General features: G+C 35.6%; 1 protein-coding gene across 1 annotated transcript; it reads right to left on the bottom strand.

Moving 5' to 3' along the window:
• Positions 1-24,528, bottom strand: LOC129274363 (nostrin-like). Its single transcript, XM_064108881.1, has 15 exons — positions 24,179-24,528; positions 19,680-19,765; positions 16,457-16,537; positions 14,745-14,807; positions 13,711-13,792; positions 12,840-12,902; positions 11,935-12,045; positions 10,524-10,748; positions 9,654-9,773; positions 7,912-8,020; positions 7,418-7,500; positions 4,316-4,444; positions 3,463-3,718; positions 2,963-3,043; positions 1-2,124 (listed from the first exon to the last, which is right to left on the bottom strand). Exons 1-15 carry the CDS (start codon positions 24,224-24,226, stop codon positions 1,979-1,981), a joined length of 1,683 nt encoding a protein of 560 aa, XP_063964951.1. The 5' UTR covers positions 24,227-24,528; the 3' UTR covers positions 1-1,978.

The following is a 24,528-nucleotide window of genomic DNA, read 5'->3' as shown; positions in this document are numbered from 1 at the left end:
TTCAGGGGGTGTAACTAACTAAAATTTATTTTTCAAATGATAAAAAAGGAGAGAAAAAAAGAATGGTATTGATGAAAGAGTTGTGCACAGCGGAGCCTGGTAAAAGAAGGAAGTCACCCGAGGCCCCCGTCCCATTCCCAAATATTTCAAGTTTTATACATGAAGAGCAATCGATGACTTTTGATTGAATAGTATGCTCATTTCAATTCAATAGAGAACTCACTAGGCATCAAGCTTTTAATCAAATAATGTAAACACAAATAAAATGAGTGCAAAATAAACCTTACGTTTCTCTTAAATGGTTTTCCTAACTAAGTCAAAGTTTTGCAATTTTATGATAAGAAAAAGATCAATAACGTGGCCATCCGATTTCCTTGCTGATTCAAATTTCTCCCCAGAGTTCAAACATAAACTAAATATGTCTCTTCTCATATCGCTTATTCTATTAAATTCAATTCTTTATTTCATTTCCAATAAAACATGACACAAAGTAATGAAAGTAATATAAATCAGATACAAATTAATGGATTAACATTTTAAAGTATAGAGTATATGAAAATCCGGCAGTGCTTGTAAGCATGGTAAGTGTGGATCCACCTTGAAAATTAGAAGAAAAAAATATTGGGTATCAATATTATGCATGTGTATATAAATAATAATAATAAAGAAGAAATACGCTATACAAAACCAGGCGCACACTATGCGATTCGTTGCGATCCGAATTTCAGAGAAATTATAATAACACTTGATATGAACATTCCAACCAATAAAATTCAAGCGATCAGAGTTCAGAATAGTGGTCAAGGTGGTAGGAATACTGAAATTGAAATTCCGTCTAGTTCGAAATTGAAACCGATTTGGGCTTTACTCCGACCACAGGGCTTGCCGCAAAGGAAAATTATGATTTTATCATTCCTAACTTAATGCAAAATTTTCACTTCTTGGAACTTTCACATTAATTGAAAAATACGATTTATTAAAGAATCGGCTCGCATTGGATCGCATAATGCGCTGGGCTTCAGTGCGCAAAAACTCTTTATGAAAACATTAGTCAATAAATTGCTCATGCAGTCCAAATAATGTATTAAATGTTCCCGTCATTTCCATTTTTTTTGGAAACATAGATTGAACCCAAACATCTTTAATACTCTTCTTTGATGACCCTTCTTGCTCCTCATTTTTCTTCACTTTTGTACCATGTCCCCACCCCCCTCCCATCTATACTTTAAAATCATAGTGGTTGTCATCGCGATTGATATAATGATATACATCATATATATACTCATTATTTAAATGTTTTATGCTTTCTTTTTAAATTACATCATTCGAAACAATTTTATTCATAAATTGTATTTGATGCAATGATAAATCTTTACTGGTTTACTACATTTTGACATTTCTTCTCTTGAACCTACTGATATACCAACAATATATTTCCATCAATTACTTGACACTGGCCATAACCATAAAAAACATTAAATATTTAAGAAAGTCGTTGATCGTAGAAGGGTCGGAGCTGGTTTGATCCAACCTCGCTCCTTACTGTTAAAGGGGTACTCCGAGCTAAAATTGATATATCATATGATAGGGTAAATTCAAAGTTATTAAAATTTCAAGCTTATCAAATGCAATCAAAATTATTTCATGTTTTCATACGAGTGTCTAACAAAGTTCAACAGAGGTTATCTAACAAAGAAAATCATTAGTAAATCACATTTTAACATTATTTGGAGCATAATATTTGAATTAACATAATTTCGTATAAAAATGAAACACAAAAGAATTAGTGGGGATATGACATTATCAGCTCTGTCATTCATATTCATGAGGACATAAGTAAAACCTTTGTTACAACTTTGTCGTTCCTTGTCTAATTTTGATGGAATTTTCAGTGTGTTGTCTGTCCGATTTTACTCTATCTGTTCAAAGCAACTTAGTCTGAAGTATCCCTTTAAGGCTTTAGCGATAAGGACATCGGTTACACCTGATCGTTGCCATCATCATTATCCTTGTCGTTGTCCATATCTCCTTTGACGTAGGAAGCTGGGAAGAGACCTATCTTACCCTCCCTCTCACCTTTCCACCAACCATCTTCACCTTTCTCAACAATATTGATGACGTCACCTGTATCAATGTCAGTATAAGAGGGTCGCATTTAGTAAGCACAATCTACACAACAAAATTTACGTGGTCAACACCTTTACACCGTGGTGACTGCATATCAAACTGAGAGTAACCAAAGGTGTTGTAATAACACCAATGTGGTGCTAACGTAACATTTTAAATCCAACACCTTTAGTAAAATAAAATGACTGGTGTGCTTATCTATAAATGGATAAACACCACGTGTTGTGAACCAATGTCAACCAAAGTTTCCCATGATCAATCATACATTCACAGTTTCACTATTCATATCATGTTAATCTCTTCTATTATTATAATATTTAAAAAAATATGTAACCGATGTAAAAATGGTAGGTGTCTCGTTATCTCGTTACAAACGATGTCTTCCCTTTATCATGTCATACGGTACGTCACTCCGTTAATATATACGTTACTTCAGCCGACGAACACAGCCAAAATTACTTTAAATAAGCACATTCTGCGTGTTCTCTTGATAAAAGGTGTCTTCGCACGACGGATTCAAGAACACAGTAAATGTATTGAAAATGCCAGTCGAATGACAAAGAATAGTTGAGAGGTCTTTGTCGAAAATAATTGGTGAACTGTAGCAGCAGTTTCGTGCTATGTTTCGAAGCTGACGAAAAAAATTGCAAATATTACGCTTTTTGTCGAGAGGTCGAAACTGCTGTTTTGATGACCATCAATTTTGGACAAAACTTCCTGGTAATTCATTGTCATGAAAGGCATTTGACAATAGATTTTCTATGTTCTTGAATCAGTCGTGCGTTGTGGAGCGAAAACACCCTATTATGGCAACCTTTACGGTTTCCTTATATACCTTCTTTAATATCAATTTGATCCTCATCTGTGGCGTCATAGTCATAAATGGCAGTGCACTGTCCAAGCACCCTTGTCGTGTCTACAGGAAAAAAGTTTATTGTAAGTAAAGATTAGAGATTGATGAGCTTTTAACTATAATGAGGACATTATAGTAGCAACAGCAAGAAGAACAGCCACATGAATTGGCAAATGAGCCATACACATTTTTTTTTGGAAAAGATTAATTCATGTAGCGATATTGTGTATGAGCACAGCAAAGAAGATGCGAGGTCATTTGTCATTGAATGTGTTGCAGGGGAGCTGACATCTCTTCTCGTAAAATACTTATAAAATCGTTACAATGGACGTTATTTAGAGGTAGGAGGACTTTTTGAGGTAATAGGTTGATGTGATCGTCTTGCAACTCGCCCCCACCTTGCCCGCCTACCCCCCTAGACATTCTAGAATGACCATAACCACGAAAATCGGCGCACATGACGGCGATGATTATCATCTCACCTGACACTTGGTAGGCTGGTGGAGGTGGTGGTGGAGCCGCAGTAGCTCCAGAAGGAGGCACGGGAGCGGGAGCCTTCTCCGCTACCACAGCAGAGGCTGCTACGGCTCCTGGTGGGCCAGGAGCTGCAGCAGCGACCGGAGCAGCTGCAGCGGCAACAGTAACGATCGCCAAAGACGGTACTGCGGAGATGTTACGTGTCGACTTCCTCTCAGGGGCGTTGGTGCGGGGGTAATGGAGGGTCGAAACTGTTGTCCCCTTTTAAAGGAAATAACGATATATCACTAACGATATTTTCTAATTCTCCTTTCACTTAATCATACTCTGGTCCTATTCTTTTAATAGAAAATAGGTAGGCCTAGTGTTATATCCAAAGTAAGTCACTAAGCTTGGCAATTCCAATATTGTGACCGGGGCATTATATGGCGTGAAATATTGCATCAACAACAACAACAACAAACTCTAAGTTGAACAGGGGAGTGTTTCATCAACATTTCCATCCGACAAGTTGTCAGATCTGACATCTTTCTCTGATGTTGATTGGCTGAGAGGTACTGTTACTATGGTAACTGTCGGATAAAATGGGACTTGTCGGATAAAACGTCCGACAAGTCCTTTCATGAAACGCTCCCCAGAACTTCGCATCAGAAATGCATTGCGACTACACACAATATAAATGTACAAAATATTATTTTGTATTACCAGCGTCATGGTTGCTGTCGAGCTGTTATCATAACTCTTCCATTACGTCCACCAGTTGATTGGCTGATGATTCTGTTACCTTGGTCAGGTGTTGGTAGTTACTACCGAATGACATGACATAACAACAGTGAGAGTAGTTTTTTAATGGCTCACCTGTTTATCTTTATTGATTCGTATGAATTGAGCCATTCCACTAACTGGTCTTTGCTTGCCATCCATCTCAGCGATAGAAGCTAATAGCTTGTACTTAGACGCTGTCAACATATTTATGTTATCATCACACTGGTAAAAAAAAAAATCAAACAATAGTCATGCTAATGATGATAATGATGAAGAAGAAAATAACATCAAAATATAACTTTGTGCTAGGTTTTAACATGATATTCAGTAAATCATATCATATTTCACAATGTCCCCTCTTCTTTTTCTTTTTTATTTATTTATTTTATTTTTTGGTAGGGTCATAAAAATGCTGTGGTTCATGCCCCAACCCCCACATGTTTAGCCGAGACCCTATTACAATTCTACACTGTGGTGGGTAGGCCTAATTGGCCCCAAAGCAGCGAACAATTTATAATTTGAGGAAACAATAGTCCACCTGTTTTGCGAATGTGAAATGGTAATTCCTATTTGGCAATCCCTTTTAACAAAAATTTCCCAAAATAATGTTCAAATAAATGGTTCTAATTTTGAAAAAATGTTTGGAGTCCCAGCTGATAAGTTCATTTCATACCTTTTCTTACTTTTGAAGTATTATATTCATACATGTAAATTTAAGAATAATCCTCCAAGTTATGCTCTTTTTAAAACATTTGTTAAAAAACAACAGGACTTGGAATATTTGATAGCTAAGAAAAAAATAAGTTGCCCGCTCACTTTAAGAAGTGGCGATTCACCTTATAATTTGGTTTTCAAAAATGTCAACAGGTTACATGATAACTAATAATGTATATTTTGTATAACAGGCTTAGTGCCCCATTTTTTAAAATGATACTGCACTGTATTGGTTATATGGTTGTAGACATCAGTTCCCATTTTTTCATGCAACTTGTATCTCAGTTTCCTTGATATACTTGTTCGTTTAAAAACCTCCATATTTATGTCGTCTTGGATAACCAGTTGTGTTTTTTAATCCTATCAATAGTTGTTCGGAAACCATTTTATAATCATAGCTTGTATATTTTGTTTTGTCTACTTTATTTACCAAATCACCTATCTTTGTTTAGATAACACTGATATTAAGTTATCACTTTGCCACATTCCTTTTTTGGGGGGTGGGGGAGGATAAGCGGGTAGGTTTTTTTATTCATTATTATGGTTATTTTGTCTTTTTTGTGTAACTAACTTGTGTTTATGTGATTTGCAATCACCTAATAATCATTTGTAATGTGTGGGGTCCAGGGCAGAGCCCCGGAACCTCTTGATATCAAAGCCATTTTAAACCTTGCAGATGGCCACTTATTTTAATCAAATTGCGTGTATATTTATATAGCTTTAACACAACACATAAATTCAATGCAGTTGTGTATCGTAATCATCCAAATATTGTGAGGGGCACACCATAGCAAATGTGGGAAAATTTGTAAAAAGTTGCCAGCCAGCGAAGCGAGCCAGAAAAAAAATGGCCTGCTAAAATAAAATTCTAATTATGTGATAGATTTTTACATCATTATAGCAAATATCATGTCATGTATTTTTTTCATTCATCTCATTTCGCTGCCTCCTTTATTTTTTTTATTTCCCCTTGGCTGTGGAACCACCCCCCGGTACGCCAGTGCTTCAACGTAAAGCTTAATGCAGGAAGGGTCCATATAGGGGCCCGTTATAGAACCCATTAAAGGTTACAGATGAAGAGCCCCAACTGCACGGGGTCTTGACTCTTGGACAGAGCCTTTGGGGATTTAGCAAGTTTATGATAGACTTTCATACGACATTATGCTATTATACCATCCATTTTTCTTCCCGCTCGTTATCTCAATCCTCGGCAGCCCGGTAGTGTACGTTATCTTGTCCCTATTCTTTATTTTCCAATTTAGATTTTGGCTAAGTCCATTCTTCCTTTATTTCCCGCTTTTCTTTGCCTTTTTGTCATCTTTAATTTATTTCCCTGTCTTACTAATCATGCTAATGTATTTGTATATCGGGGCGAATTGTTCTTTCTCACTTGTTCTTTTTTCCTTCCTTTTCCCGTTATCTTTCCGTTTTTCCCTTTTTATGTTTTTTCTTAGTTTTCTTTTCCCTTTTCCTTCCCCTTTCCCCTTTATCTTTCCTTTCCCTTTCTTCCCCCCTTTTTTCTTTTTCCCGTTTTTTTTTATTTTCCCGGTGAGCTCCGCCAGGGGGGGCAGCTTGCCCCCCTGCCCCCCCCCCGCCTGTTACGCCACTGACCACAAGGTCCGGGGCTCGGACCCCGGCCATCGCAACACCTGGGCCCTTTTGGCAATGCGTTTATCTACACTTGCCTCTCTCCACTTGGTAAATGGGTACCCGGTAGGAAGCATGGTGAGGAGTTCATTGAATGCTTGAGCACCTATAGCAACTCAACTAAAGCCGGGATAATAATGACATTTTGTTAAAGGACAAGTCCACCCCAACAAAAACTTGATTCGAATAAAAAGAGAAAAATTCAACAAGCATAACACTGAAAATTTCATCAAAATCGGATGTAAAATAAGAAAGTTATGACATTTTAAAGTTTCGCTTCATTTCACAAAAGAGTTATTTGCACATCCCGGTCAGTATGCAAATGAGGGAACTAATGACATCACTCACTCACTATTTCTTTTGTATTTTATTATATGAATTGTGAAATATTTTGATTTTCTCGTCATTGTCACATGAAATGAAGTTTCATTCCTCCCTGAATACGTGTAATTCCATTATTTTAACATTTTGTGGTTCAGGCAAGGAGGTCCTAATCGTCAAATTCGTAAAAATTGAAATATTGTATAATTCAAACAATAAAAAACAAAAGAAATAGTGAGTGAGTGACATCATCGACTCTCTAATTTGGATGTAACTGGCTCGTTCATATAACTATTTTGTTAAAAATAAGCGAAACTTTGAAATGTCATAACTTTCTTATTTTACATCCGATTTTGATGAAATTTTCAGCATTGTGCTTGTCTGATTTTTCTCTATTGATTCAAATCAACATTTTGTTGGGGTGGACTTGACCTTTAAACAGGGCACGAAGACAGAACAGCTTTCGGTATACTACCCTGGTTAGAATATGACGTTATTATAAAGAATACTTACATGCATGATTTGTATGTGTATGTTACCAGTCTGGACACCTTTGGTTGATTTGACACTACTGTTCTTCTGGTTCCGTGAGATGTCTGAAACAAAAACAAACAGACACGTATAATACTTGGAAATTTTCTCATATATGACTACTTTCTTGTCATATTGCACTGGGACACACTAATTTCTGACTGGAATAACCAGAGAGGACATATGCTAGCTCCCAACTGACCATCGGATCTCGGGTAATGTAAACTCTGGTCTCAAAAGCTAGCCTCTTCACTAATCTGTAAGAGTAGAGGTTTAATTCGTGAACTCATGACGACCAAATCACTATCTGAGGATAAACAAGATGAATGAGACTGTTGAATTTATTACTTAAGAATGAGAAATGACGATTTAGAAGAAAAAAAAATCGATATTTTTGGATTCCCATCATCAGAGTTTGGCCATAGTCTAAGTTAAACTGGACTTTAAAATACGGGCTACAAATAACAGCTACTTACCATCCCTTTTCTTTTCCTCCTTGGCTATCTCATTATCAATGAGTTTGATCTGCCTTGCTACGTACGTCTTGCGTTGATTCAGGGACATACCATTACCAATCTCTTCTTGCTGGAAAAGTTGATTTAAAAAAAGGAAATAATAATGATTACAAGACGGAAAGAAATAAAAAGAATGTGAGAGAGTGAGAAGAAATGGGGAGTTTTACAAGTGAGAGGTAAAGAAAAGGTTGTGAAAGAGAAAAATAGCAAAGAGAGAGGGAGAGATTTGAGTACACATTAATTTATTCATACTACCATGAATCCAACGGCTCCTGTGGAAGACCCTCTACAATAAATTACAGTTACATGATACTCTTTTACTAAGGTGACAAAAATTCGGCACACCCAACCTTGATCAGAAGGTTATGTTTATATCGCATTTGTATTTTCCTTTATTCTATTTTTTTTAATAGCATGTCATGAATATAGGATGGTTATTCCAGAATATTCCTGACAACTTCTGTGTTAAAAAGGATAACAAAAAATTTTAAAGAAAAGTGATATCAAAATCTGATGGCGGTGTTTCACATATTTAAGTGTGACTTGAGTCGCACTTAAGTCTTTAAAAAAAAATCCCAGGACAATTGACGAATTCCTGAAAGTTATCTCATTATTATGAACGTTTTAAAGGACAAGTCTATACCCAACAAAGAGTTGATTTGAATAAAAAGGAGAGAAAAAATCGAACAAGCATACCATTGAACATTTCTTTAAAATCGGATGTAAAATAAAAAGTCATGACATTTTTACTTCCTCTTACTTTCACAAAAGAGTTATACGCACATCCTGATTGGTATACAAATGAGGGCACTGATGACGTAACCCACCCACTATTTATTGTGTATTTTTTATATGAAGTATGAAATATTCTTATTTTCTCCTCCTTGTCTTGTGAAACAAAGAGTTTTTTATCCTCCATAAATACGTGGAATTACTATTCTTTTAACATTTTATGGCTCAGTCAAGTTGGTCCTAATTGTCAATTCTATGAGTAAGGGACATCACCAACTCCTTCATTTGCATGTCACTGAATTGTATACATAACGCTTTTGTGAGAAGTAAGCGAAACTGTATAATGTCATATCTTTCTTATTTAACATCCCAAAGACTCCAAAGTTTTCAACGATATATTATCCCCGAAGATTTGAATAGTTACTCCGCGAAGTTTCCATATTTCAAAGGTGCATTAGTCATAAGTTTTTTTTTAATCCGAAGGTTTCTCAATCTTAAAGAGGTTCGTCATTCAGAAAGATTAATACTCAATAAAATGAGGTACACTCTTAAAATGTTGGGCAACATACTGTCCACACATCAATTGGTTAAACATGTTAAAAAACAACTCTGGGTAGTTTTCAACCAATACTGTGTAGTTTTCATCCAAAGCACACATTATTGGTTTAAAACTACATATAATTGGATAAAGCTTTAACCAATTGTTGTGTGGACAGTACGTTGACCAACATTTTTAAGAGTGTATGGTTCGTATAGTTATATAAGTGGTTATTTTTTTTACCAATTCTATGTAGTTTTAAACCAATGTGTGCTTTGGCGAAATTTTAATACTGTCGAACTTTAGGGAACCAAATTGTAGGCCCATGCCAGAAAAAGAGAGCTTCGGATTAACGAAATTTTGCACTAACATCTACTCATTCAGAAAATAATATTTTGCCAATTATTTACATCAAAGAATGATAATAACTTACGTAGGCATCCATGAGGAGTTGGTATGTTGGTTGAGGGGGCTTCCCTTTAGCCTTGGCGATAGCGATGACGTCATCTTCTGGTTGAACAGCAGAGAGCGCACTGTTTATTTGATCACAACACTGTTACCATGGTTACAAGATAATAAGAGGTATGTCAATTATATATATGCTGTCAAATACGCTTAATATCTTAATAAATATGTTAATAAGTTATGTCTTCAAGTAATGTTCGGATTAATTCATGTAAATAGAATGATCCAAAAGTCCACGTAATACAACCTTATGGATTTTCAAGATACCTGTCGGACGCGAAATGTAAAAGATCAATGAAAATTAATCATGACAATTCTATCTTCCACATATAAAATTACATGCATATAGGCCTAGATCAAGTAAAAAAAATATAGATTAGAAAAAGGGAAACGTTGCCCGAAAAAAAATATATGCACCACAATCATGACAATAAATAAGAGGCACTGCACTGCATTCATTAAAAAAAGAAATAACGTTGTATCTGGAATTAAAATTGTAAGCGAATAATCAAAACGTGCATGGAACATCTTACAAATACCTATGTACATAATAATATGTCACAATGTTATCATCCTTACTAGAAGAAACGTGAATTGAAAGTATAGTCGTAATAACGTTGAAGCAATATCGTACATTTAGCTACGATTTGAAACCAACTTGGCCTTTACTCCAAAATAAAATAGCAAGGGGTAAGGAGAGGTAATGGCTTTCAAACATGTTTATGATATTATTATGGTACAAAAGCTTAAGGAGAAGAATACAAGATATTACATTACATGTTATTCTACCTATTCTACTTTTTTATTTCTTTTCTTATAGGGGTCTTGTGTCGCTCACCGTTTTAATTTTAGGCGTCATATTTACGATGGTCTGGGTGTAAAGATTGAGTAGTGATTTTTGTTGATTGATTCGTTCTATCTCAAGTTTTTGAACAGTAGAAGCAGCTTCGACTAGAGAAATCTCATGATCCTGCCTAGTCTTCTCAGCTAACATTAACTGCTTCATATACTCCTGCTCAGATTTAGCCACACCTTCTTCTGATTTCTGACTCTTACCCTTCAGCTGCCAAGGAAAGACATCACAACATGATATTATGCTGACGCAAAGTCATGTATAAGATAGAAGAACAGAATATTGGATTCAATTAGGAGCAAATTATTTATCCCTCTAATAAGACAATATAAAATGCTCTAAATATCTTACGATTAAGGGCTTATACTCCTGCATGTCTACGCATCTATGACTTGTGTCGATTTATTTATTTATTTATTCAACATATTTATGCAGGACAAAAAAGAAACAGTCTAATCGGCAAAGCTATATTTCATTGATGTCCTGTAAACATACATGAATACATACAATATAACATCCCATTGTAACACTAGATATCTCCGAAATAAAGTATAATAAGCCAAAGTAGAATAAAATCGGATTATGACATACCGGTATCAGATTGAAAATAAAGAACAGTTGTCATAAATCTTCAAATGAGGAAAAGCATAAACAAAATGATAATTTAGAAAAAGGAGATAAATAGTTCACCGTTCGAGCTGCAATGGTGATGATCTACAATAGTTAGAATTGGATCGCAAATAAAAAGTATTATGTTAACCACTGTCATAGGGTTGTACCCCAATGGGCTCGTTTCATAGAGGACTTGCAACTGTTGTAACTTTGTATGCCATTACAGCAGCTACCACGGAAACCTTGATTCTGATTGGCTGCTGAGCCCTGTTACCATGGTAGTTGCCATAATGGCAAAGGTTACAACAGTTGTAAGTCCTTTCTGAAACGGGCCCCTGGACTGAAGATTTGATGTTGACTCCCCCAACATGGTCTAAGTTCGTTGACCCTAAACGACCTTTGACCTTTGTGAACTCAAACTCTGGCAGGATGTTTAGTAATAATTGATAACCATTATATCTGAATTTCATGAACTATGCCCATATACTTCCTAAGTTGTGAAGATATTTCAAAAAATATAACCTTTGGTTAAGATATGATGTTGACGACGCCGCCGTCTGCTATGCAGGCGAGACAATGATGATACTGATATCCACAATGATAATCATAGCAAAATAACACGGTTGATAACAAAAATGGTAAAATGATAACGGGTCTAACGATGCTCACAATTACAGTGGCCACTTTAATGAGCTCGTCTTTTATTGAAATGTGACGTATACCCAGATAGATGGCCGTCTTCAAATTTTCACATCGTAGGTTAGAATGTTATGATGAGACTTACCTTTGACATTTCTTTATCTGAAAGAGGTTTCCCTTTTGAGTTGTTTGGATTGCTCGCCTGGTTCACTAAAACCTGCGAATCTTTTGATTTACTGTATACAGATTTCCGTTTCTGCAATAAATCATTTAAAGAAATCAATATTGAGCAACTATTGTAACGATGTTGTAATTGTTGAAACAAAGAATTGAGAAACTCGTCTAATTTCATGCATGTATAATTCTTCTCCTTGGAATTTACATTACATTACATATTTCAACGAAGAATAAGTGTGTCGGAAAGATATTGGGTCATGAATTCGTAACAGCAGCATTATTTGTTTTATGAAAGAATAGGAACATAACACACAAATGAATCAACGCCTGTTGTTAAAGAGGATCATAAAATAAAAGAAATGGACAAATTTAAAGGCAAGAACAGCCGATGACGAAATACCAACATTATAAATCTTTGGGGTCGTGGATTAATTCGAATCTCATCCATGGCGTAATCGCATCAGCGTGAAATTGACCCGCATTGTTGTACACTCGACACAGGTTATACTATAGTGGGAATGAATCCCTTCATGATGGATTACTTAAATGCATCGATCGGCAGCTGGAGCTAAATCTGCGACAATAATAGACAACTAGATAATCGGAGCTTCATATAGCCTATATATTAATATATTATTATCACCTTCCAATGAGAGTAAATTGTGATTGTTTTTATACACTTTTTTCTCTAATGAAGACATTTTACTCGGGGTTTATTACAGTATATGGTTCAGTTTCACCCATGTAAATGGCTCCAAACTGATCAAAGCTACTACATTATTACTAATGACAGACCATCGATTGGTCTGGGGTAAGTTTGGTCAGTGTGACTGAGGCAATGATTATAACGATTATTTCAATGTAATGTGTTACCTTCATGAGTTCAGCACGCGAATCATTCATAGACTTCACTGCTTTATCAACAGGCGCTTCAAACTAGAAAATAAAGAGAAAGTCATGATATCGACTATTTTCAAAATATTTCATTGCCGCATATAATAAGCCAAGATATGAAATATATTTTTCTAGTTTTTTAAATAGATATTGTAATGATATTATCCTATTATTTTTACTATTGATAGTGGTCGGGGTGCCCCACTAAAATAAATGAACAAAAAATATTTTGAAAAACGTTATCACCGCTCATGCATCCCCCTACAATATTTTATAACATGCAAAAAAATAGAATATAATATTTGTTTAAATATGATATATCAATAATCATGGAGAGCTGTCTTTACCCCCCCCCCTCCTTTTATAGAAAAGTTGGCAATCGAAAAAACGTCATAAAAAATATACGACAATTGTCTACATTGGAACTAACCCTTAATCAACGATTGACGTAAAGCTGAAATCTGAAATATCAGGCATTCATTATACACTTTAAAAACACTGAGTACAATTTTACCCATAATTGGGTAAAAAGGGAACATGCATGTTTACTGGGTATTTTTAAGCCTAGGGTAAATTTCAACGCAACATTGCTTAAAATTTACAAATATTTGGTATCTTTTTACCCAACCAACATGTAGGCCTATGTTTCCATTTTACCCAATGTTGGGTAATTTTTTTTTAAAGATTGTAGCAGCATAAGTTGTGAAAATATTTCATGTAGTAAATTTGAAGAATATCAATGAACAAATGATGATGAAATAATGCATTGTCCTCTACGAGTTAACCACGCTAGTTATTATGGAGAAAATAATATATTAAACATGTTATACAAGGGCAGAAGTCGACATACCACTTTGTAGCTCTTCGCTTGCTGTTCCGACATTTTCTTTAACGGTTTCTGAATGTCTTTTATAATCGTTTCTGCTGCAGTTCTGTATGATATTGAAACAGTATATTACTACTAGCAAAAATAGAATAAAGGGAACAAATTCAACTGCGTTGAAAGATAGCACGTAACATTTAAATAGCGTTCAATTATATTGTTTCTAAGCGTTGCATACTACTACCCCGGATGTAGGCCCAGTTGATATCTCGTTGTTGGGGGTGGGGGAGGGAGGTGGGCATGATATTTACACCAATCACATGATTTTCATAATTAGATAATTCTTTAACTGATCATGGGGCGGGGGTAAGGTATTGAAGAAGAGATACCCTCATTGTGGTACATTGTTCTGGGAAGAAAATATATTTTAAAAGCATATTTTCATTTACCCTACCATTCATCCGGGGCCTGGTAATGGTTTTCTTTTTTAAAAGGGGGTGCTTTTTTTTTGGGGGGGGGGGGAAGCAATTGCAAAAAAGGGGGAATTCGCTCTAAAATGGAGGTCAAATTTCTACAGATAAGCATACCAACCTGAGACCCAGGTGGTTCTGCCTGTGATGGTTTAACACACGAAGCACCCCCAAATCTTAGGGGTGCACACCCTCGACCCCCGCTCACCAGGGTCACACCTTTCAATGGCAGAAGAACGATACTTTACCGGGTGCTTTTTAAGGTTTTTTAAACTCTTTTAAGGTTTTTTTTTAATGAGTGTGATTGATTTTTGGCAGACGTCCGTTTCCATTCTAAAAAAAGAGACCGGAAGTGTTTTACGAAAGTATACTGTTTTATCCAACAGTTACTATGGTAAAATTGCCTCTCAGCCAATTGTTGGATGAAAAGGTTGATGAAACGCTCCCCGGGGCCCGAGTCTCGATCCTCTGCATCGTTTATACCATTACCCATGTAGCTTGGATTACATGTTGTAAATATCGATGAAGTTAAGTGGCATCCATTTCTATTCCTATACACTCCTTCCCTTAATTCCTTTGTTATATACTTACTTGTGAATAGTAGCTTCTGCGTCGAATTGCCCACAAAGAATACTCCATGCTGCACAAAGTGTCCTAATAGAAACAAGATTGATAAACAAAATTTCTAAATGTCTAAATTACCCATGTAAAGTCAAACCGCAAAAATAACTTGTTAATAAAAAAGAAGAAATCAGAAATCAGCTCCAGTCTATCTTTAATTAGAGTTGATATAAGAATATTCACCCTCCCGCAACTTGCGCTCAAGAAACAAATCACTCTTAATAGTTCCTACAACCAATACCCAGTCATATGGTTCACGATCTTTTTATTCCGCATCCCCTCATTTTTGGAACAATCTACAACAAAGTATAAAACAAGCAGATTCAACAGAGAAATTAAAATCTATGTTAAAAACCTACTTTTTTTGTTAAATAGCCTTTCCCTTCGCATGTGAAGCCCCTCAACTGTCTACAGTCTACTGTGAGCTATACAATTACTTTATTTGTTTTTTTTTTGCTGAAATTCCTTCTCTCTTTCTATTTTTCCTAAGTGCTTATAGAGACATGTTTTGAGATAAGTGCTATATACAAATAATGTTCATTATTATTATTATTACCATATAATTATAACAAATCCACTACTTTCCCCCAACCTCAATGTCTAAAGATTGTTTGGGGATAATGAGTAAAACTGCACTGCATGGCCTATTGGTAGGAGTTAAGGTGCTCTGCCCGAGAACAAAAGTAAGTATTCACGGTTGAAATTTGTTTGTGTGTGTTTTTAACTTGTAAATGATCTATTCTCTTTTGAATTCTGAGCTATTAGGCTTATTTAGGCTTGCATTCGAAATTTATTTATAATACTATTATTGACTGTATTTTATTAGTTATATCTTGCTCGCAAATTTTCAAGTAATAATAGCTGGATTTATATAGCGCTTTTTGCCTGACGATACAAAGCGCTTGCTATTATTACCCCGGCTTTAGCTCGAGCTACCATCAACGGCGCTCAGTGCATTCAAGGAATTAATCCTACCGGGTACCCATTCACCTCACCTGGGTCGAGTGCATGGTATTAAAAACTTAGTTCTCTGAAATATTGAGGCCTACCCTTATCACGCCAAGGAAACTATATAGGGATACATGTAATACAACATCGATTTTTTTTTTCGAAAATCCATATTTTATTGTTCGAAATAGACATGAAATGAAATACTCAAAAAATTTACTTTGCCCAATTGATCGTGGGCCAGGCAGCCGCTATGTGCAGCGCCAGATCTACGAGGCTCTGTCCCTTTAATAGTTGAACGCCAAACAGGGTATAGCAGCAACTCCCATCTTTTAACATCTTTTGGTCTGACGCGGCTGGGGTTTGAACCCCCGACCTCCCGGTTGTGAGACGGACGCTCTACCAACTGAGCCAACACACAAAATGGTTATAAAATAATAATATTTATCATTATACTTTATAAGATTATTATTTAATCGTCCATTACTTTCATTAAGGGTCCAACATCATCATCATCATCATCGTCATCAACAATCTCATCATTATTGCCCATGCTCTATCTGCATCGCCATCCTCTTCACCATCATCAAAAAACAAACAGCAAATATCGCAACATCGTCATCAAAAACAATAACAGCAAATCATCTAGACATACTTACTAATGAAATAAACGGTGGTTTGGGAAATACCATTTATTTAAAATTATGAATCACTAGTTACAAGTTTTAACTTACCCAGATTTTAATTTCGTGATTTTATTGGCTTTGACAGTGAGTTTGTTGAGAAGCTTAGCATATGCAATTTCTACTTCAGCTCTGTAAAAAAAAAAATTATGTGAAAACAGAAATATTGAAATTCATTTGCCTTTTGTATTTCATATTCAAATCAAAATATACAACTCCTGAACCTATAATTTTGTATTGAAAATACCAAGAATGGGAAAATCTCCCTGAGTAATTGATATGATGTGTATATATATAAGCACTTTCATACACAATGTGCTAATTTAAAGGCGATACAGGAATAAACCAATGGATGACAGACCATTCATTATTCGATTGAAAGGGGGGGCGATGTCTTCACCTTTCGGTCATCTTGTCTTCACCCCACCAAAAACACAGTGATGCCCCCCCCCCCCTGTGTCGGATTTAAAGTGTGGGGATGTAGATGTTGCTCTGAAAATAATAATAATAATAATAATAACATTTTATTTACCCAGGGTAGCCACTTCAGTTAGGCAACTGCTCTACCAGCGGGCCCTGCATAACATAATAAGTTATTATTACCCTTCTCCAATCTAAATGCTGAGCGCCTAGCAAGAAGGCAGAAGGTCCCATTTTTATAAGTCTTTGGTATGACTCGGCCAAGGATCGAACCCACGACCTCCTGTTCATGAGGCGGACGCTCTACCACTGAGCCACCATGCTGAACACAGCAGAATGAAAGGGACATAAGTCACTAAAAATATATATATTTATAATAAATATTGAATCAGTCATATTCTTGTGTTCAGCACGTGCTGAATAACATAACCCTGAGTTTGTTAATTAGTAACTTGATTATAAACAACCTTTAACCAACACAGTTACACACCCTTTCCGATTTTGATGAAGCTTTAAACGTTTATTGGTGGAGTCCGGCATTTCATACGTTATGATATTTAGAAGAGGTAGGCATAAGAAAGAGAAAAGAAAAAATAAAGAGAGAGGGGGAGGGGAGTGGGAGGGAAGAGAGAAACATATTAAATGAGTGTCATGTGCCAAAGTGCCAAGAACTAATACTATATATAAAAAATATAAGACTTCAGTTTAGATTTGAAAGTCTCTAGTGATGATATAATTCTTAGATTCAAAGGCAAGTTATTCCAAAGAAAAGGTTCTGCAGCAGAGAAAGCTGGCTCACCATATAGGCTACTCTTGTTTTGGCCTCCCATGAGCTGGTGTATAAGGCATGACAAGGTCTTGTGAATATTTTGGTCCATTACATTTAAAATGTTAAGTAAGTAGAAGTATATTGAAATTCTATATACGCTTCCAGATTGGCAACCAATGCAACTTTTTGAGAATTTGAGAAATGATTTGATATTTTGACGTTCCAGTTAAAACCAGGGCAGTTGTATTCTGAGCATATTGAAGTTTATTGACATTGCGTGAGGTTACATTGAAAAGAAGAGCATTTCCAACATCTAATCGAGATAGTACAAATGAGTGTATAAGCATAGCAGCAGACATATGGTCAATGGCTTTCCTAGTGCTGTTAACATTATGAATATTAAGGACGTTCCACAGTTAAAGTGAAATCCATGTCATTTTCACCAAACTTTGCACATAGATACTTTAAAACCTTAATATTCGAAATATGCAGAAATTAACGTAGGTCCATGTGCTTGATTTTTTGCTATAGAGCTTCAAAGTTCACCCAAATTGATGTTCTTATAGAATTGCGCATTCAAAAGAATTTGGCATTTTTAGACCGCCCAATATTACTACAATGAGTTTAAACCTCTATTACTCAGTCAAAATACATGAAAAAGTCATAAAATTTCGCAAGAGAGTTAATAATTGTATCGTTAGAATGGAGAATCTGTTTATAGTGCTATTTGTTTGCAATTTTAAGTTTAACAGCACTGTCAGTTCTTAAAAAAGGCGTAAACGATAACAAAATCCCAATCTAAAAAATGTAAAATTTCAGTGACAAACTACAAACGTACAATAAATGCTGCACTTTATTCAAAATCCATGTCATTTTCACAAAAATTTGCAGAGTTGTAGAGGAAGGTATACCTAAGAGGTGCAAACATTAAAAATTAGGGGTTCATGTGCTTGTTTTTAAACTATCAGCATTTTTATTAGAGCAAATGTGCTTTTTAAAACACCAAAAATGCGCCGAATGCTTTGTCTCTATGTGAAGAAAAAATCAAAACCACTCTACCATTTATTCAAACTCCGGGTAATATTCATGATTCTTGGCAGCAATGCAGAGTAAAGTATTTTGAAATTGTAGAATTTTTTTTTTTAATGGTCCATGGAATAATTCCATTTTTTAGCTTCATGAAATAACGCATCGGATCTGCAGTTAAAGTGCAGAAGATGAGAAAAATCAGCTCATACCCGCAGCTAATTAATCACCTGTTCATCTATTGTGACGTCAGCGCGCAGAGTGTAAACTATGCGCAGATCATAATGCGCACAAACATAACTGTGGAACGTCCTTAAAGTATATTGATTGACATTTTCTACTTAAATGTGCTAAAGCCGGGTTAATAATAGCAGGGCCCGCTGGGAGAACAGTTTTCGGAACTGAAGTGGATACCCTGGGTAAATATGCCGCTATTATTATTATTATTATTATTATTATCCATGGAGATGTTTTCGTGAAATACAACGCCGAGATTTTGAATGACAAAGCCTTAATCAAGGAGTCCCCAACCTGTGTAGTGCGGTCTTTAATCAAATGACTTTGTGATTTAGAACTAATGATCAACAACTCTTTCTTTTATAGTTTCAACTCATTATTTAGCATCCATGACCGCATAATAATCTACTGTATATTGTAAACGAAGCCTAAATCAGACATCTTACTAGCAGGGGTCAGTTGAATAAAACGAAACATATTGCGTATCGTCCGCATACATATTGAATGTTTAGCCATGTTTAAGTGCAATTTTTGCCAGATTACTAGAATAGAAGGCAAAAAACAATGGCCCGAGGACTGAACCTTGGGGCACTCCGAAAGGAAGCTTAAAAGGACATGACCTATTTCACCGATCTTGACAACCTGTGATCTCTTCTGAAGATAAGATGAAAACCAATCAAGTACAACTCCTCCTATATGCCACAACATTTCGAACGATCCAATAGCAAATCATGGTCAACAGTACTATGATAATAATGATAATAATAATAACAATAAGTAACAATAATATTTCTAATAATAACAATAAATATTATAACTTACCTTTCTTCTAAGACAAGTGCAAGTTCCTTGGTGAATTCGGTGCTTTCTCGTATGTGTTTCCTCAGCTCTTCATAGCCAGCGGTATCCTGATATAAAACAAAGTCAATTGAAATGGATTAGAAAACACGATAAGAACTTATAGGCCCTATTAATGAAATAGATTATCGGTTTGGTCAGAGCATGTCCATGGTTTGATGTATAATGTTTGCCCTCCGTCGATCTGTTTCCGGCCGGGAACGCTCTAGGTTTTTAAAATTAATGTTCATCATTTTCCATATCAATTGCCATTCTACCTGATGGTTTTCAACATACGTGACCTGGTGTCACCTTTAAATTAAAAAGCAACATTGACGGAATTCGATAAGTTTATTCAGCTTGATAAAGCGTATCATGATCATATACTTTAATTACACGTAACTTGTCAAAAATGATCAACAATAACCGACACAAGTACTTGATTGAATGTAAAAGAAATTAACTGATAGCTCCAAAGAATAAGAAGAAAGGTTTGGGGTTTGGGGTTGACTCTTGAAAGCACGAGGTGTGCTGAAATTTGTCGTGTCACTGCATATTTGCTCTTGATTCCTGATTAGCCTTCTTATGTTGTTGATTTATTATTACTATTTATTTATTCATGTTATAATCGTTTGGAGTCCGTCATTATTATTAGTCTGATTAGGCGCTTTTTTGTTATATTATTTTGTTGTGTTCGCTTCCATTCATTAGTGCGTCATACTCTGAAGAGTGCACAACGAAAAGCTTTAGTCTAGCTCTTCTTCTCGCTAGTTCCATTTTTATTTGTTAAAATATGCTGAAATGGCTGACGTTGGCCTTATAATTATATTCCTATATCCAGTAGATAAACGAAAAACTGATAATTCTTCCCCTATAGATAATTTCGTTTGGGTCCCTTTTTATGGCAAGAGCATCAAGTATGCGTAACAGAACACATCCATTCACTGACATAGCAACAAACACGACTAAACTGGCTAATTACATACTACATTCAAAATGTTTGTTTTTCATTGGAAGCTCCCAAGTAGAATTAATCTGCAACCATTATGGATCATAGGCTCCTATCTTCTGACAATGTAAACTAGCGAGAGTAAACCCATCAAGAATGTCATGCAGCTCTAATTTGTGGGGGTAATGTATTTTTTTAATCATTCCATCATTTATTTGTAAATATAATATTCAAGGAAAGCATAATTACTCAAACTATGACCAGATTTAATCTCTGCAAGGATTTTCAAAAATGAGATTATTAAGTTGATCCTTGGGAAAATACAAAAAGTTACCCAAGAGAAAGTAGATGAACAAGAATGTCAAATATCACGTACTGTCTTGTTGTTGTAGACAACATAGAACTTAAAGGGATGGTCCAGGCTTGAGAAATCTCTTTATCAATAAATAAAATTTATTGAATTTGAAGGATTTGCATTATTCCGGTGAAACAGTTCTAGGCATGTCATCATGAATATTCATTAGGTTTGCTGATGATGTAATATCCCCACTTGTTCTTTTGTATTTTATTATATACACAACAAAAAAAGTAAGTTCCCCCTAAATCAAATTGCTGTAACTTTTGAACGGAATTATTTTGAGATATTATATTTCGTAGGTGGTTTTCTGCACTCATTAAGCAACTCCTGGGGGAAAATGAGATTTATCGGTTGGGTCATGCATGAGTAATTAAAGATTAAATTAAAAATGACCATTTTCGAAAGTCACAAGAGTCGTTTTGCAGATTGTGCAAATACAAAGTTGGGCAAAACTTGTTTTTAGGTGAGCTTATGGTGTTAATGCTATTTTACTATCCATCATTTAGCCACTCCACACACAATTTTGATATCGTATGTTCATGGTTGAGTGAGCACAATATTGCAGGGGCCGCGGAAGCTGGGTTGGGGTGGGGGGGCTCAGCCCCCACTTTTTTCCAAAAGCATGTAAAAAAATGTAAAAATGACCATACGATTGTGATTTTGTGCATGGTCAGCCCCCTCCCCCACTTTTGGCTCAGCCCCTCCCCCACACTTTGAAAACCGTTCCGTTGCCCCTGTATTGTGACGTATCATCATAGGTTTTTTTGGTAGTATCCTCTACAACTTGTTAGGTCATATTAAACTTTGAAAATGTTGGTGGCTCCCCCGATTATAGACCCCTCCCCCATTTTAAAATTCTGGATCCACCACTGATTTGTCCATAAATTAAACTGATCATGAGAAAGTGTTAGGAAAAGAATACATTTATTCATTCCTAAGTTTCGATTGTGCTCGCTTAACCATGAAAATGTTAAAAGTTCGGAAAGTGTGTGCATGGTGATATAAATGATGGATGATAAAAACAACAGCAATTAGAGTGACATTTGAAACCGAATTTGCCCCCAATATTCACCTTATTACCCTTTAAAATGAGTCTGTGACATTGAAAATACACATTTTCCCACTTTGATGCGTGCTCACTCATCCATAAATGAACAATTCGATTTCATTTTTGCACAGAATTCTGCCGATAGGATGATAAACATTACTGCCAAATGACATTGCTAAAGACAGCCTTGAAAAAAAGTTCCACCATATTGAATAAGGGGTTACTTATTCTTAAACATATGCACCCATAATGTACACACGTCTATGAGAGAGGAAGTCAAATTTTTAACAAATATGAAATGAGGGTTTGTTTCATGGACGGTTTTTGTTACTTCTGCCAACAGTTATTTCATGAAACTTCGCACATGGCTTCAGAGTAACACTATCCAAAAGGTGCGCACACCAAAATAACAATTCGATACGGCACAGAGTGGGGCCAAGGCCTTAAACTTTCTTCTCATTTGCATAATTTTCGAATATTGTGTGCTCACTGATGCATTAAACATCGGGATTTTCATAACAATCAAATCAAATGAACCATGCAAGGAGGTTTGTGACAGATATCCATAGTTACAAATTGCATTTTTTTCCAATAACGCAAAAAAGAGCTAATCACATTCCACATGTTCATTCAAGCGTGAATGTTTAATTAAACGCCTTTGAATCATTGAAGCCTGTTAATTGGTCATGAACATAACGAAAAAGTTGATAAAAGATCAGTTTCAGTTACCAAAATGAAACAATACTTGCCTATGATATTTGAAAATCGCATTTTTTGTTTTCAATAAATGTTCATTGAACCGTGAAACGATGAATATTGTTGAAGATACTCTTCCCAAAAATAACTGTCATCACATTCTATCATTTTTATTGATAAAAATGTGTAAAAATCTAATTTAGCAAATTTTGACTTGTGTTTATTCAACCGTGAAATTTAGCGAAAAAATTGTATCGTCTTTTAGAAAGTACCTTTTACAAGCCTTCTGACTCTTTTTCATGATGAGAATGTAGAATTAGTTCCAATAAAATGGAATCAAAGTCATGATATTTGGCTTGTGACTTTTGAAAAGTGACATTTTTACCTTCTGACGGTGCTCACTGAAGCATGACGTAAAATACGTCCATAACATTCACTCAGAGGGTAGCTTATGAAATAACCTATACGCTCATGTAAAATATATTGAAAACTCGCATTGGTCCGGAAATTATTGATGTTTGTTTAAGGGGGGACTTACCTTTTTTGTTGTGTACATGTATATATGAAATTAGGTTTATTCAAACATTTTCTACCAAGAACTAAAGCAATTGGATTGACAACTGATTAAGTGCATTAGTTATTTATTGCCGCAACTTATTTCATCATTACAGAGACACATCATTTACACATTTATGAAAAAATTAAACATTTATGATTTCATGTAATAACATAAGAAAAAAAGAAAGTGGGGATGTGACATCATCAGCCCACCTAGTGAATATTCATGACGATGTGCATATAACTGTTTTCACAAAATATTGATAAACTTTAAAATTCAATGATTTCGTTATTTGTTATCCGATTCTGATGAAATTTTCAGCATTTTGCTTTGTGAATTTTACTCTATTTAATAAGATATAAATATTTTCAGCCTGGACCATCCCTTTAATTGGAAGATGAGTACTGACATAGCTACGAGACCGTCTAATTGACGTCAAAGTTTAGTTGTTGTTGTTGTTTTTTTTTTTTAATTGCAAACTGGATTCTAGCTACAGGCATATTGTGGGTAATTCGTGTCGCGCTGCAACTAGGGGATGAAAAGAAAAAAAAAGAAATAGGGATAATAAGAGAGGTCAAAGTTGTTTAAAATTTCCCTGAATTCAGAGAAAATCTGACGTCGCATTCAGGTCCCCTTACACCCCCCATTCCCCTCCCACTCAAAGTATCCTGGTTCGATCTGCGCCCAAGCATAATTCGTTTATTTATATCATGTATTTGGGATGCAACTGTACTAACTTGAGTAGTGGGTTCAAGCCAAAGAACTTTGCACTGACAATAAAGCATGTTAAAATAAAACGATCGAGTGTTTTGGCCTCCTAATTATTTCTCCTGGGTAAATGTTAGACAAAACAATACCTCAATGATCTACTCACCACAAATGCTGTTGTGAAGTTGACTTGCTCCGTGGCGACCGCCATCATCAGCTGATACCGTTTATGAACCCTTTGCAATATTTCAAACTGCAGTCAAATAAGCCTAAATCAAAACCTATTTGATGCTGCTTAATTAAGGCGTGGCGATTAATCAAATGGTCACCACATCGTCTATTGTTCATACGAATTAAGGTCCAACCATAAAATTCCTTCCACCCGGTTTATAAACATGATCATGTGTCCGTTATGTCGTGGCTGATTTCAGTGATCATGTTAGATGAATTAGGCAAGATCCAATACCTTTATGGGTTTATAGTACACTCCTCAAGTATTTCACGCCATGTTTAAAC

Source organism: Lytechinus pictus, chromosome 13 (assembly GCF_037042905.1).
Source record: "Lytechinus pictus isolate F3 Inbred chromosome 13, Lp3.0, whole genome shotgun sequence".
In the NCBI taxonomy this organism is placed as follows: Eukaryota; Metazoa; Echinodermata; class Echinoidea; order Temnopleuroida; family Toxopneustidae; genus Lytechinus; species Lytechinus pictus.
Note: the sequence above shows the minus strand (reverse complement) of the source record. Positions and strands in the feature narration are given on the sequence as shown.

Coding starts and splice junctions, on each gene's coding strand:
- LOC129274363 (XM_064108881.1), bottom strand. CDS start 24,226: ATGATGGCGGTCGCCACGGAGCAAGTCAACTTCACAACAGCATTTGTG. Junction 4,445..7,417: donor TACACATACAAATCATGCAT/GTAAGTATTCTT, acceptor TTTTTTTACCAG/TGTGATGATAACATAAATAT. Junction 3,719..4,315: donor GAATCAATAAAGATAAACAG/GTGAGCCATTAA, acceptor TTCCTTTAAAAG/GGGACAACAGTTTCGACCCT.